The sequence below is a fragment of the Athene noctua genome, chromosome 1 (genome assembly GCF_965140245.1).
Source record: "Athene noctua chromosome 1, bAthNoc1.hap1.1, whole genome shotgun sequence".
In the NCBI taxonomy this organism is placed as follows: Eukaryota; Metazoa; Chordata; class Aves; order Strigiformes; family Strigidae; genus Athene; species Athene noctua.
Window position 1 is genome coordinate 231,468,761 of NC_134037.1, and position 15,947 is coordinate 231,484,707.

At 41.5% G+C, this 15,947-nt stretch overlaps 1 protein-coding gene across 1 annotated transcript in view; it reads right to left on the reverse strand.

Moving 5' to 3' along the window:
• The window catches only part of VWA8 (von Willebrand factor A domain containing 8), a 194,469-nt gene extending 178,532 nt beyond the window's left edge, over positions 1–15,937 (reverse strand). The window contains exons 1-2 of the mRNA XM_074912506.1: positions 15,777–15,937; positions 3,067–3,144 (exon numbers count right to left, since the gene is read on the reverse strand). Coding sequence (XP_074768607.1) covers positions 3,067–3,144; positions 15,777–15,921 — 223 coding nt within the window. The 5' untranslated portion in view covers positions 15,922–15,937. The remainder of the gene's footprint in view (positions 1–3,066; positions 3,145–15,776) is intronic.
• Between the last annotated feature and the right edge of the window lie 10 nt (positions 15,938–15,947).

Genomic DNA, 15,947 nt, shown 5'->3' on the forward strand with positions numbered 1-15,947 from the left:
TTAAATGTAATTTAAATGAAATACAATTTCAAAATATACATTTCAGTTTATAAATTAGTATATACATGAAACTAAGTTCATCTACTTCACACCAAAACATTTTATATCTACAGCAGTCATTTAAAGAGCAAAACAAAAAGTACTCTTAAAACAAGAAAAAATGTGTTAAGTAATGCACATACTCTCTAAATGACTCACAAAAAGGAGATAATTGACATGAAGCCAATACAATTTACTTAATTTCACTAAAGGAATGTAACTTTGTTCTCAACAGTAACATAACCATAGAACTTAAGCACTAAGGGATAAAAAATCTTCTACAATTTATACAAAGAAATTGTATTGATTTAATTGATTGAAATTGATTTTCTGCTACTAAATGCATGAGTATTTTATCTTACTTAATTTTAACTAATTTAATATTTACATTTATAAGCAAAATTTTGTATGTTAAGTAATCCTACTGTAAGCACATGAATACTGATGAACAGTATCCCAAGCATGACAAAGGCTCCTTTCAGTCATGATTACTAAAAAATCCAAAGAGAAACAACTGATAATACACCCAATATGTGCTAATAAACATCACATTTAGTTGTAGTATTAGATTTTAGCTATCACATCACCCTAATAACTTTTCTGCTATCAGATTACTTTTCAACCACTTTTTCCTTCTTATAATCATTAACTAGAAAAATATCAGATTCTTTGATTCTATTAAATGTTTTCACAATTCTCTTACCTTCCCAGTGCAAAGAACCAAAGAGATGCTGTTATAGGAACTTAAAGCTAACCTTTATCTCACTGAAAAGTGTGGATTGACCAAAAAATGTAGTAGTGACTGGCATGGTGTGGAAGAGTGGAAGGCAGGGAAGCATTGTTAAAATTAACACATTTGGTACAGCACAGAAAAAAAAAACAGAAAGCAAAAAAATCTACAAGAAATGTAAGTAAGTGATGCAGATCATGTTGGTCATTGACATAGAGAACTGATGTCCTTCATTATCAAAATGAGAAAACAGTCATACAAACTAAATGCGGAAAAGCAAAAATCTATCATTTAAGCTATAAAAAGTAATAATACAAAGCAGCATTTCTCAACTGTTTGGCCATATTCCCAGGGAACTCACAAGGTACGGGAAGTGTCATTACAGTCTCAAACAGAAACCCTTTCCTCATGGGCTACCCTGTAACAGCAATGGCTGATACCCAGCATCTTTGGTACCTTAGATTACCTGGTAGGAAAGTGTCACAGTGTGATGGCTACTGGGTTATGGGGAAAAGCAGCCCCCTATTCAGATGCAGATCAGTGATCTGGCCTGCCAGACTACTGGCCGACTTCACACTAGTCAAAGACTGAAAGCAAACAAAATTTTCCTCTCTGTATTGCTCTCTGAGCAACTTCATCTAGTTGAAAATGTCCCTGCTCATTGGGGGGGGGGGGGGGGGGGAGGGCGGGGGGGGTTGGACTAGATGACCTTTAAAGGTCCCTTCCAACCCAAACCATTCTATGATTCTATATTCCTGCTACACCTCTCAAAGGACAAACGTTTCAGAAGAAATACTGCACATTAGAATAAAGAAACAGTAATCTAAACATGTCAGTAGTAACACAGGTCTACAGAATGGCTGAGATTGGAGGGGACCTCTAGATGTCATCTTGTCCAACCCTCCTGCTCAAGCGGGGCCACTTAAAGACTGATGAACTTAAGTACTACTGCCTAAGAACACAACAATATAAACCTTCACACAGCAGCTCCTGACCTTTCTGATACCGTACCAGTAGCAGTAGCACTCCCTGTGCATGTGTAACATCCTTCTTGTCCTCAGCATCTCTCTCCCAGCAGGGAGATTGACATCCTGCCAGCTGTGCAGTGGCAAATCATATTATCAATGCCATCCTTCTAAAAGGATAAACAAAACCAAAAAACCCCAGTGCTCTAGGAGTTTTCTTGGTGTCTGCTTCAAAACTCATGGAATGAATTTAGACGTGTTGAAAAGCAAACTCACTTGAAGTGAATGACTACAATCAGTTTCCAGCTGTAGAACCCTGCAAGCCCAGCAATGACAGTCACTGGGCGCTCTCAACGCTTGGCCCTGTCTAAGTGTAGTACAAGACTTACGTACCCCTTCAGAATGCCATGTGTTCTTGGTTTTGGTCTGAAATTTTTATCTGGGTGGAAAAATTGTTTGTCGGTGGGCTTTTTTTAATTTAAATTTCAGACATCCAGCAGCCTACACATGAAAGTGCTGAAGAAATGGCAACTGATGATTTTGGATCCTCAGGAAACAGTTGGCCTGTACTGTCCTATGAAATGCCACAACGAAAACATGATTCACTTCCTGATTCACGGTGCAAAAGAAGCAGCTCAAGAAGCATGTATTCTCAACAAACAAACAGGAAATACAGATGGCTGCAAATCCGTGGCATTTTTAATAAGGCATCAAAACATAATGTGAATTAATTGTAAGTACATGTATGCACATTGTTAATGTGCATAATTGGCTGTGTCTTTGTAAGTAATTGATAGCATTCTTTATCACTATGCAATTGACTTCATTAACTTGACAGATTCCAAAGATCTGTATGTTTGCTGACAACAATAACATGACGATCTCAGAATACTAAATAACACAGTAGAAAAACACCATAAATCTGCCATACAGCAGAAAACTTCTAGGACATATAATCATATTGTCATGGAATCATAATTTTAAACTACCACAGTTTTATGACCAAACAATTTCAGATTACTGTATTATTTTTAGAAGTAATTGCTAGATGAGACCCATTCTAAACAAAATATTTAAACATAGACAAATGGCCCTTTTACTGTCCCATTGATGAATGGGACAAGTTACATTCAAAGTTAAGAGATTCCTATATAACCAGCTGAACCAGAGATACAGTAAACTCAGCAAATACAACCTTCCCCAAACTTAAAAATGCTTTTTCAAAATATATTTCTTAGATAACTTCAGTTAAAGTCTGTGGGGTAACTTGAGTGAGTAAAAGTTTTTTGAATAAAGCCTTGAAACTCATTCAAAAAGAGAACAGATTCTTACTGTAGTTCTGTGGAACAAGTTCGGGGTTCTTCGGTATTTTGAGTTTAAAAGACACATCTCCAATAGTGACAGTATCACCTAAAAAAGATAAAAGAAGTCTTTTAGTTCCCAGATACTTCTAAAGTGCTTAATGACCTTATATTAAAGTTTAAATCATAGGCCTGGTGTGGTAAGGCTGACTGAATTCACAAGGCAGCATCTAATGTGGTTGAGAAATATTAGTTTACTAACTAGGCTCTGCTGCTTTTCAATAGATCAGGTACCAGAACAACTTACATTTAATTAGTATTCCTTTTTTCTTTTGTTGCTGCTGTTATAATCATAACTTACTTTTTCGGAAGCTATGAAATTCAAGCTATATAACCCCTATCCATAGTGAACCCCATTCCAGTTACCATCGTTGATTTATTGAAATTAAATCTTTAGCCTGCCTGTCTGCAGAACTAGCATTGAGAAACACTTGTAGGGGTGATGATTTTCAAGTTTTCAAGCAGCCTGAAACAGTATCTCTTGGAGGTACAAAATGACATATTCATGTCAAGTGTGCCCTTCCTGCACTCTCTGACTGTATGGCTGAACCTGGCACCCTTCCAAGGTTTGAGAAGTCTCAAGCACGTATTTCTTGTTCTGGATTTCACCAAAACTAAAGCACCTGGCCATTTTACTTACTGGTGTATTACTAGGACCTGCCTGTCTTATCTGTCTTTCTGCAACCACAGGCTTGAACTAAATTGCAGGGCATGCCCCGAGTCTTTTCTCATGGAAATCAGAAGTGAAACCGTTTGGGGCCAGGAAATGGGCAAGCACCAAGGTGGCAGTGTTCACATGGAAAACAGCACAACATCCAAAACCTGTGAAACCAAGAAAATGAGCTGCAGACAGGTAACAAACTCAAAGTTTGTATTTTTCAAGAGACCATCTGGGCCATGCAAATGAGTTCACAAGTATTAAGACCATGAAACTAAGATGACGCTTGTAAAATGATGGGTTTTTTCCATTACAGTTGCTGAAGATAACACCACCTTCACTGCCCAACAGGCTCTGCAGTGCGTGCATGAGGATGGAGGGGATTACTGGAGTAAGACAGGTGCACAGAGGTGCAGTTTTGCCACAGCACTGATTACACTACCTTTCCATGAATTGAGGCAAAGTTTTGGAACTGTTTCTTGTGCTTGTGCATTTCTCAGAAACAGATGTAGAACATACAGAGCCCAAAACCAAGATACAACTTCTAAAAATCCTTTTGTAGATCTGCACCTTGTCTGACTCCATCCCAAGAGGACCCAGTCTACAGCTGCCTATCTCCAGCACCACATAAGGAATCAAAGAGTTTGGAAGACCAGTGCTGGAACCAGAGAGTGAGATGCTGAAGAGGAAACCTGTCCAAATTAACAGAGCCAACTAAAATTCCTCCCATACAAACAGCGGCTCTCCTTTCAGTCAGCGGTGACGCTAGTTTTGCATTCAAATGCAGTTCTCTTCCAGCATACCCAGATGTTACCGCTTATCTCACAGGACTGAGAATCCCCAGGTTCTGACATGACTCACACAATCTATAGGAAAAGTAACATATCTAGGACTAGATTTATAGCAGCCAGAGAAGAATCACCTACAGCAACAAACTGGAAATGGTGAAGAAAGGATTATAGCTGATTTCCTCCCAAATTTAGAAGTTTAACAACAATGTTGAGACTGGGATTCACAGCCTGTCGTACATGCTTGCACATGCGTCTTTATGTTGCTCCTGAAGTCCAAATAATCAGCCCCCTATTTTTAAATTAAAATATTGGCAGAAGGCAGTAAAAGCTGATGGTTGTTGCCACATGTTACGCAACATTACAGTGCTTCAATGGCTTGTCAGAAAGTAGGAGAGTTAAGCAACAGCAGTACTGCCAAAGTTTTATCCCTGGTCCTAAGGACAAGCAGCACGAAGCAGTTCCCACTCTTCCTGCTAGAGCTAAACACTCTTCTCTGGCAGACCTATGAAGCAGCCAAGAAGTAGAATGGTCCCAAACAGAGCTGGGGCTAAACTAAGGATTAGGCAGGAGTCTAGGGCTCATTTCCTAGCTCTCATGGAATTTGCAGTTCAAAGGCATCTACTGTGCCACCTTCAGCCTGAAAAATTCACAGACACACAGAATCATCTAGGTTGGAAAAGACCTTGAAGATCATCCAGTCCAACCATTAACCTGACAGTTCCCAACTACACCATATCCCTCAGCGCTGTGTCAACCTGACTCTTAAACACCTCCAGGGATGGGGACTCCACCACCTCCCTGGGCAGAAAATTCCAACGCCTAACAACCCCTCCTGTAAAGAAATACTTCCTAATATCCAGTCTAAACCTTCCCTGGTGCAACTTGAGGCCATTCCCTCTTGTCCTATCACTTTTTACTTGGTTAAAAAGGTTCATCCCCATCTCTCTGCAGCTTCCTTTCAGGGAGCTGTAGAGGGCGATGAGGTCTCCCCTCAGCCTCCTCTTCTCCAGACTAAACACCCCCAGTTCCCTCAGCCGCTCCTCGTACGACCTGTGCTCCAGACCCTGCACCAGCTTCGTTGCCCTTCTCTGGACACACTCGAGTCATTCAATGTCCTTTGTGTAGTGAGGGGCCCAAAACTGAACACAGAAATCGAGGGGCAGCCTCACCGGTGCCGAGTACAGGGGTAAGATCCCTTCCCTGTCCCTGCTGGCCACGCTATTGCTGACACAAGCCAGGATGTCATTGGCCTTCTTGGCCACCTGGGCAAACTGCTGGCTCCTGTTCAGCCGGCTGTCAATCAACACCCCCAGGTCCCTCTCTGACTGGCAGCTCTCCAGCCACTCCTCCCCAAGCCTGTAGCGCTGCTGGGGGTTGTTGTGGTCCAAGGGCAGCCCCCGGCATTTGGCCTTATGGAAACTCCTCCAGTTGGCCTCAGCCCATGGCTCCAGCCTGTCCAGGTCTCTCTGCAGAGCCTCCCTACCCTCGAGCACATCAACACTCCCACCCAACTTGGGGTCATCTGCAAACTGACTGAGGGTGCACTTGATCCCCTCATCCAGATCATCAATAAAGATGTTAAACAGGAGTGGCCCCAAAACCCAGCCCTGGGGGACACCACTCGTGACCCGCCGCCAGCCTGGATTTAACTCCGTTCACCACAACTCTTTGGGCCCGGCCATCCAGACAGTCTTTTACCCAGCAAAGCATGTGCCCATCCAAGCCACGAGCAGCCAGTTTCACTAGGAGAATGTTGTGGGAAATTGTGTCAAAGGCCTTGCTAAAGTCAAGGTAAACAACATCTACAGCCTTTTCCTCATCCAATAAGCAGGTCGCCCTGTCGTAGAAGGAGATCAGGTTTGTCAGGCAGGACCTGCCTTTCATAAACCCATGCTGATTGAGCCTGATCATCTGGTTGTCCCACATGTGTTGTGTGATGTTACTCAGGATGAGCTGCTCCATCAGCTTTCCGGGCACCAAAGTCAAGCTGACAGGCCTGTAATTTCCCAGATCATTCTTCCGACCCTTCTTATATACGGGTGTCATATTGGCCAATTCAAACTCACTCCAAAAGAAAGTCCTGCAACAGCTTAGGAGCCTGGTCCCCATTCTGGGAACTGCTATATATCTTAAATTAAAGAGTTACCGGACAACAGACAGAACCACTGCAGGGAGTAAATTCTAAGCTTTGGTTCTCCCACAGTTTTGCCCACTTCTCTAAGTTTTAAAGTAAGAAAAAACATTATTTTCTTTTGAAGCCTAAGCTTTATCTCCCTTTCCCTTTGTTCTGCTGCAGCTCCAATCACTCTTTCTCACTGGGGAACAACTAAAGGATTGACCAAAACGCCTCCAAGTTGATGAAAACATCCTAGGAGCCCACTGCTTCCTGCAAAAGTTGACACCTCTTTCATTAGCTGAACTAGGAAGAATTTTAACATTCTAAAAAGAGCAGGTTGCCTGATATATCCTTAGGAAAGTAGTGCCAGTTTATTTTCTCAGCATTCCTCAGCCAACATGCAATGAGACAAGAGTATATATGACTAATTAGCTCCTAGCTTAAATCACCTCAGCTCAAGCTGTAAATATTCTTTCATGTACGCAGTCTTCCAAAACACAGTAGGGACAAGATGCCGAAACAACAAGGTGTCAGACTTTTTCAATACATTGGAATGATGATATCATCGCAGGAGAGAATTTTAAATACCTATTTTATTAGCACAGTACTGAAAAAGCATAGTTGATTTCCTGTACTCCCTAAAAAAAACCTCAAACCCACAACTGAGTTTGGTCTAGGCATGCATCTCTTCTGGTGGTAATTATGTCAGTCCATAACATGCTAACCCTTGATCATTTAATCATGTCCAAAAATTCCACAAATACTCTAACCATCAATGGACTCTACAAACTTTCATGAAAAATGGGCAGGGAGGGAACTATATGCAAGATGTGGAGAGAGCTGAGCACACAAAATCCCTAGCACAGAGTCAGGTCTTACAGCTTTTAACAGGTTTGTTGCTGCCTGGAGACAAATGTTGCCTCAAACTTGCATCTGTCCAAAAAGTAAAAATAATAGCAGTATTTAATAGAACTTTAAGCAACAATAAACCAACAGCAGAGTCTATTTTCCTAGAAAAATGAGCACAGGGGGGATTAGCTCACCAATCTTATCACACACTTCCACCTGAGCTACATTTTCTTGTCTCATTTGTTTCTTCTGTACTTGTTTAAAATCACATGTTTTGTTACTCCATTTCCATGGCATTTCCAAACTCTTTGAACAGAGATGTCATCCCAGACAGGCTCTTTCCAGTGTTTTACCAGCTGGCAAGGAACTGACAACAGCCTGCTTAGTAAAATGGTAGCATTAAATCACCAAGACTCATAATTTGAGAACACATATCCCAAATTATTTGGCTCCACTGCAAATTATGGAATAGCCCATGAATACTCCAACCCATCTCACAAGCTACTACCACACTATTGTGGACAAAAGCTATACACACAGAGTTTTGCAGTGGAGACTTAGTAGCTTGTATCAGGCTTGCATAGGCAAGCAATGAGAATGTGCCCCTGGTTTCTTATCTCTCACACAGAAAACAGTAATCTTAGGTATCACGGTCTTTGGGAGGAACAGCGGGATACAAGCAGTGCTTGATGTACACAAAGAGATTGTGAAACAAAACAAGTGCCAAATAAGCCAAAATCCAAACAGGAAGGGGGACATCCCATTCAGTGGGCAGACAACATACAGGCAAAGCATGTCGTTTAAGAGCCCATGCAAAATGAGTCAGAAATTGGCAGCACATAAAGATTGTGACCCAGTGATGGGACACTGAAGAAACTCTCTGAAACAAGGAGATACGAAGACAGCCTCAATACGTGCAACGAGCTCTTTCTACTGCATCTGGAATAGACAGGTGTGAATTGCACCTCTGGCAGAATGGCAATTGGCACATGCAGCTAGCCAGTAACTGCAATGCACAGAACCTGATGTGCTCTCTTCTTTAGAGCTATATTTTAGACAGAAAACAATATTAATACCTACATCTGATTTTTACAATAACTGACAAGGGCTCTTCAGGCGAGCAGGCCCATTTCTTCTATAATACTTAGTCCACTGAGGGCTGAATAAAAAGGCACCACCTCCAGCTCCAAGCCCCTGAGCTGCAGAGGAGGCAGCTGGAGGCTGGGAGAGCACTTTGGCAGAGCACCCCTGCATGAATACCCTGTGCTTTTACTCTCCCCCAGAATCTCTAACTCACTGTTCTCTGATACAGAATAGTAAGACCCAATGGACCTTTGTTCTGATCCACTGTGGATGCTTTTATGTTATAATTTCAGTAAAAAGGCTTCCTGAAGATGCAGCTTTACTGGTACAGTTGGCACCTTTGACAGGTCTTGTATTTAAAAGCTAGTAACACACCAACTATCTCAACTACAATTTAAGAACTTAAGAAGCAGGAAAAAAGTTTTATTTCTTCTACTCACCATTTTTCTGGTGAAATAACACATTAAGAAAAAAAGAAGGACATGAATAAATCTGAAATGGCTATTTTCCAATAAAGAAATCCTACAGCAAAAGAAAACATCCTGCACAGATCTATATGTGTGTTTAGTTTTTTGAGTGCACAACAGAAACAGTTCCAATCTCACTTGTAAATCTTTATATTATCAGGGGTTTTATAAGACACTACAATGAAGTTTCAGGAACACTGAGTTTTTAGGTGGCTGAAATTACGGCATTTTGGCCTCTTTAGTCCTCAGTTTATGTTAGATTAACAAACTCTAACAGTCATTTTAGTATATTACACATTCACTTGTACACAGACCATCCATCTGGTCTCAAAAGCCAGTAACAGCAAGAGCATATTAAAACTGTGAAGGTGCTAAGTTCTGCTAACATTAATTTCTGTGTGATAAGATCACACCTGTTAGAGGAAAGTTCAAAATCTATATTATGTTCAAATGTATATTTCCAGGTCTTTATTTCATTCTAATGCAAAAGAAAGAAGGAAAAAAAAATGCTTTTAACTGATATTTATCCAGCACATTTCCATAAGGGCACAGAAAAGAGTGCCAGCCTTCATCCTTGAAGAGCCAACTTGTTTTGAAGAAACAGAAATAACAAATCCTGGAAAGTGTCTTTTCTTTTTCCTTAACTTTTTTTTTTTTTTTTGGGGGGTGGGGGGGGGGAGGGGGATGCAGCCCTACCTCCACAACTTACCTATTTCTCTCATTTCATACCAGCTCTTACTGACCATCTTCATGGCTGCAACCATTACACACAGTCACTGGCTAACAGGGTAACCTATTCCACATCTTATGTTGGTACTGGTGGCCTCCCAAACACGAGTATGAGGGACAGAAACCTATTCCCCACACTCAGTAGGTTTGCTCCTTGACCACCACTGCCTTCACATACAGATGCTGACAGCTGATGCTGACTGAAATAGATGGAGGTTTACACAACAAAGGCGATCTCCAGTCTAAGCAAAAAAATCCATTTCACTGAATTCACTTTTTTAGTGAGCAAAAGAAGGAAAGTCTTTCCCACTAAGAAACCAAAATAATTACTTCAAACATAAAATTTGAATATTACTCGATTTCTACTTAACATTATTGTTAGACCCTCTATTTTTTTAATTTTCAGTTTTGACGCTAATGCTTGATTTTTCAGTTGTTTACTTCAGGCTAACGATTTTCTTCACTGATTAAAGTCCAAAGTGTCATTAAAACAAAATCTTAGTATTTACTCCAGGAAGTAAACCTTTTCCTCCATTTTTCTGCATTAGTAGAAGTTCAACAATATGAAGGGGCAATCTTATCTGACATCCAGTCATGTAGGAAGCTTACAGTCATTTCTTTACAGTGAGCTATTTTTCATTTGGGCCAGTAGCATACCCTGAAGGTAGAGAGTCTGACGATGATCAATTACAAAAGTGTTATAACGTGAAAAGTCAGTTTTAAATTATGATCTCACATATACTTGATACATAAATTTCAGAATATCTCTTAGTAATACACTTACCACAACAAAGAAGTGCTAAGCTGCCCATTTCATCAGTTACCAAACCACTTTAGAAATACTGGTCATCTTTTCCATCAGCTTACCACAAAAACGTGATCTGATGAGCTGTGGCTCTGGCTGACTGAGTCTCAAAAGCCTTCAGGGACGGATGTTCCATAGTCTTCTAGCCAACCTCTTCCCTTGCTGCACTAACTTCCTAGTAAAAAAGTTTGTCCTATTGTCCAGTCTGAGCATCCCAAGCCCCAGTTTGTGATGACTGCCTCCTGATACATTATCTGCCACTATTTAAGTAGAGTTCAATCATTTGTGTAATTATAATTGTAAGCTATCAACAGATTTCTCCTCCCTTAGGCCTCTCCTTGCAAACCTAACAAACCAAGATCCCTCAGCTTCTCCTCACTAACAGGTGCTGTAGGTTCCTAACAATTTTGGTAGCCCTCAAGCTGAACTCCATAGTATCTCAGTATCTCCCTAGAACTACCGAATACAAAACTGGACACAGCATTACAGGCAGAACATCCCCAGTGCTTTCTAGAGATAAACTCTCCCTTTATCACTGCCCATGCCTCTCCTAATGCAGCCCAGTCTGTGGTTCACCTTATTTGCTATGAGGTATTGGCTCATATTAAACCAGACATCCACTGCAAGCCCACAGCCTTTTCAGCATAGCTGATACTCAGCCAGTCCCTCCCCAGCCTGTAGTGACACACAGCAACACTTAAGTTCAGTAGCAGAACTTCGTACTTCTCCTTCTTAAACTTTTTGAGGTTTCTGTACCCCAGTCCTCAAGTTTATCAAGGTCCTTCCGGACTTAAAGATCTACAGTTTGACAGATGGTAGGCATTTTGTCCCTGAATACCAAATAGCACTTTTACACTCCTCTTCCATTGTCTGCCCTTATTTCTACTTTTGTGTGCCCTCTTTTGTGTTTTAGTTCCCTGCTTGGCCAAGCAAGCAGGCCTCATGCTCAAATACCAAATCTTCCCACACTGTGGTATGGTTCATTTATGAGCTGTCATTAAGTTCTCTTTTAAAATCTTCAAGCTCTCCTGGGAACCTTCTTCATGGTTGTTATCCAAGGGATTCTACCTATCAATCTCCTAAGTAAAAGCCTACAGTCCTTAAGTACAGGATCCTAATTCTGCTGCCAACCTTCCCCCCCCTTCCTCCAGAACCGCAAGTCAATAACGTTAGCATCACTGCAATCCAGGCTGCCATCTACAACCAAACTGGCTACTGTTTTTCCTGACTTGTGAGCAGCAGATAAAGTGAAGAGTTACCAGGCTCTCTGGCACATGTGTTACAAAATTTTTACCAACACAGTCTAGAAACTACCAAAAGCAAATGCACAATGCCAAATTGCCCTCCTAGCAAGTATGTGGATGGTCAAAATCCCCATGAGCACAAGGTTGCATGAGTGGGAGGTTTCTGCTTGCTGTCTGTAGAAAGCGATATCCACTACCTCCTCTTAGTCACAGGGTAACAGATGCCCACCGCATCCCCAGTGTTCCCTTTCAAATCTTCTGTGGACAGTGTTACTTACGTGAAAAATGAGCTCATAGTGTTTTAAAACTGTATGTAGATTCCTGAAGTACAGTTTGCTCTGTGCAGAAAAGCCTATCAGTCTATTATAAACTGAGCTTAGGTATCTAATACATAATTCAATAATGTATTCCAACTAAAAAGAAACTACAACTGAAAATCGATAGAATTGTTTTTTAAAACTTCCCACTTACTGAAAAGATAACCAAAATAGACAAAACAGCTTTAAAATTCACTATGGCATCTCCTACGCAACTATCCTGAGTCCTTGAGTTTGCCAAGCAGGTTCAACTACAGCCTTATGGAGAAATGGGCAGGACTTGCTGAACACATCAACAGGACTGTAACAGTTGCTAAATAGGAATATTTAAATTTTGAACTACTGCCACATATTAAAACTCCGTAGCTATTTACTGACATCTACTCATAGAAACAACGGTGAAACCCTACCGAAGAGTGTACAGAAGCTTATCTGCCTGACAGCTCATCCCTTTCTTCTAGCTATATCAGCATGACTAATAAAAGACGCTATTTTTTTGCCACCAACCTTTTCTCTCTTAAATGTTAGAATAATTTGAAATAACTCAAGCATAACTCTGCAAATTTTCACAACAACTGGCTCCGAAAATTCCATCTTCGTTTGCTGCCCTTTCAAGTTGTTCTGACACAACAACTGTTCATAAGGCCTCACCATAAATCAAATAACTGGAATTGTTTCAGTCACCACAAAGCAGCCCCAAGTACAACTACAGAGGCAATGAACAATAGCAGGAATGTTAAGATGAAGGAATGATATCTTCTAACAGGTTTTGCCAGTGAAAAAAAATATTGCCAGAACCACACTCCAAGCTGTCAACATAGGAACTTCTACGAGATAACAACACAGGTAAAGTGAGAAAAGGGAATGTGCTGGAAAGCATTTACATTCATCATCAACCAGTTTTTTAGTCTTTGGACAGGGATAGACCCAGAAGAAGAAAACACCCAAACCCTTCTAAACACATGGTCCCATTCATAGTCTTCTTTCAGATTATAAATTTTTACTACAATCCCTTAGATCCTGTACGCTATTAACATTACAGGATTCTGAAGTCTGATACAATTTTCCTAACTGACTGTGCAGATACTCTTGTATGTATTACGGAGATCTTTTAGGCTTTAAATTTGGGTTTGATTAGGAACTGGGACTGACCAGGTCTTGGAAAGCATAGGAAGTGAAACCAGAGAGACAGAGCTGCAGAAACAGTGAATGAAGCTAGTATGGTCTACCCAAGGGACAAAGTGTAATTTGTTTTATGTACACTGAGCAGCAAAGCACATGAGAGACCCTCATTTGCCTGTAATATCTGACTGGCAATGATTTTTATTTTTCCAACTCTTCATTTTTCAACAAATTCCGCATTTGTTCCCACCAACCCCTTAAAGCATCTCTGATAGTGTATTCCATCAGATTTTTTCAAAAGTTTCACATTACATACAGATGTATGCAAATAGTCAAATGTCAGCGAACTGAGTTACGTAGAACTTCTTTGTTCAGCTCATGCTGTGTTTCAAATAATTAATCACAAATAACTCGACAGTCAACAAAAGCTTGATTCTTTTCAGTATTTTGGAAGGAAGCATGAAACCTGCATTAAAAATTAATCATAGTCATCCTTCCACAACATTTTTTACTACAAATTAAGTTTCCCTCATTAATAAGTTGTACAACTCTTCCTAGATATTCCCACCACCCATTAGACACTGAGTGACTCTGTCTTTCACTTTTGAGATTTCTCTTAAGCTTTACCAGTAGACAGTTCTAGCAGTTCCTCCACAGCCCCCAGTGCACCAGCAAGCCATATTCGCATTACAAAGACAGAGATGAAAAACTAAGCATGGTCCTTCACATATAGCAGGACAAAATCAGGCAACAGATTCTCCCTTACACTTAAAAGGTACCATCACAGACAGTAAATCTGATCTGGCACGGATGTCAGATCCAAATTACTGGGTAGAAATCAATTTGCTGTTTACTTGACTGTTAACAGCGTTCAGCCTTTTCAGAAATATTTTCTTTATCAGTAGGGCAGAGACACGCAACTTCAACACTGCTTATAACAAGATTTGCAATTACAGCAGCTGCATAGAAATAGAAAAACCAAGCATTACATGCAAAATTTCAGACCATCTCTTTGAAACTTCAGTAACCTCAAAGGAGTGATAGGGCCTGCAAGACGACATGCATCTTTAAAACAAAATTAATTTTAAAAATCCAACAAAAAACAAATAATAGTTAGTATTCCTAATATCAAGGTCCCAAATTCACAGGAGCACAGAAAACACTATAATGAATGAGATGTCTCGGGTGATGGGATGGCAAATATCCCTAATATTATCTCTTAGCCTGCCTTTAACGAGATACAAGATTGTATAGAGCCTTTGAGATTTAAATCTTTGTACCAAAACTATTACCATCATTGATTGCAACTGGGAATACTCCTATTATTCATATAGATATACAGTGTATTAATGCATATTGCTAAATTACACTCAGTTACGCTCCATAGCACATGGAAATTATTAAGTATTTTTAGGAATACTGCATTTGCTACCATTCCATTTTGATTAATTTCTTCTTGTTCTTAAGTTTACCCATCCCAACAAAGGGCTGTAAAGTACTGAGCTACCTTCTTCAGGTGCTTGTTTCACACAGAGTTAACTGCTCCCTTTTATTCCTATTTGCTTTAAGATAAATAACCCTGGTTTTCTTCGTACTTTTCACAAATAAAATATTTTCTATTCAAAAATTCCTGAAAGAATTTTATGGTTATCAATTATTCAAAGGCTTCCTTCTTGAGAAACCTTTGAGAAACCAAACATATTTAAAGAAATTAACTAGTCAACTAATAAACAAATTAAAAAAAAAAAAAGTGAACGGTTTCAAAGGGGTGTAATTAAGAGTTTTAGCGAGGACCCCACCATCAGAATCACTTGCTGTCATTCTATCTCCCTAATTCAGAGCTGCTTATCACTCGCTCTGTATTTAGTAGCTTTGTTGCTTTTGGCCTTCATCCAGAGAAGTGCCAGCTACCACAGAGATATGTCACCGTTTCTAAACGCCACTTCTGGTCTGTACGGACGTGTCATCTGTCTCAAAGGTCACCAGAGGATATTCCAGGACAGTTCAGGTCATCCTTCCTAGCATGTGCAAGCTCAAGGTCATCCCCCTATCTCATTACCGTCGGCTGCGAGCACATCCAAACACGCAGCAGCCTTGGCAGCCCCCGACACGGCTATGGCTCTGCCTGAGCGGGAGGACAGTGCCAGGCAATGCAGAAACGGAAAGCATCGCAAGGTGGTAATAAGCCGCTCGATGGAGACGAGCAGTTCTCACAGGTACAGGCTGCGGGGCCGCTCCTTGGAAACACTGTGGGAGAGAAGCTGTGGAAAGCCACACGGAGCGCCCCTGCGAGCCTGCGACTGAACTCCGCCCTCTCCTCTCATGCAATACTCACGAGCACGAGAAGAAACAGGGACGTTAGCGCCAAGTGCGCAAACCAGCAGCCCGTGAGGTGGTAACCCGCCTCCAGGCCTCCCCCGGGCCCGGTGTCAGGGCCCGGGGGCTGGCCGGGGCAGGGGGAGCCGGCGGGAGGCTGTAAGGGGGGCCCAGGGGCGGTTACCTGAGCCGTGCAGCGCCCGGACCTCCAGGCGGCCGGACCGCGCCGCGGCCGCGCCGCCGCTCAGCACCTGCCGCAGGAGCAGGCGGACCCTGCGCGCAGCGGGGCCCCCGGCCCCGCCGCCCAGGCACAGCACCCGCGACTGCATGGGCCCACGGGAGACCGCCGCTGCCG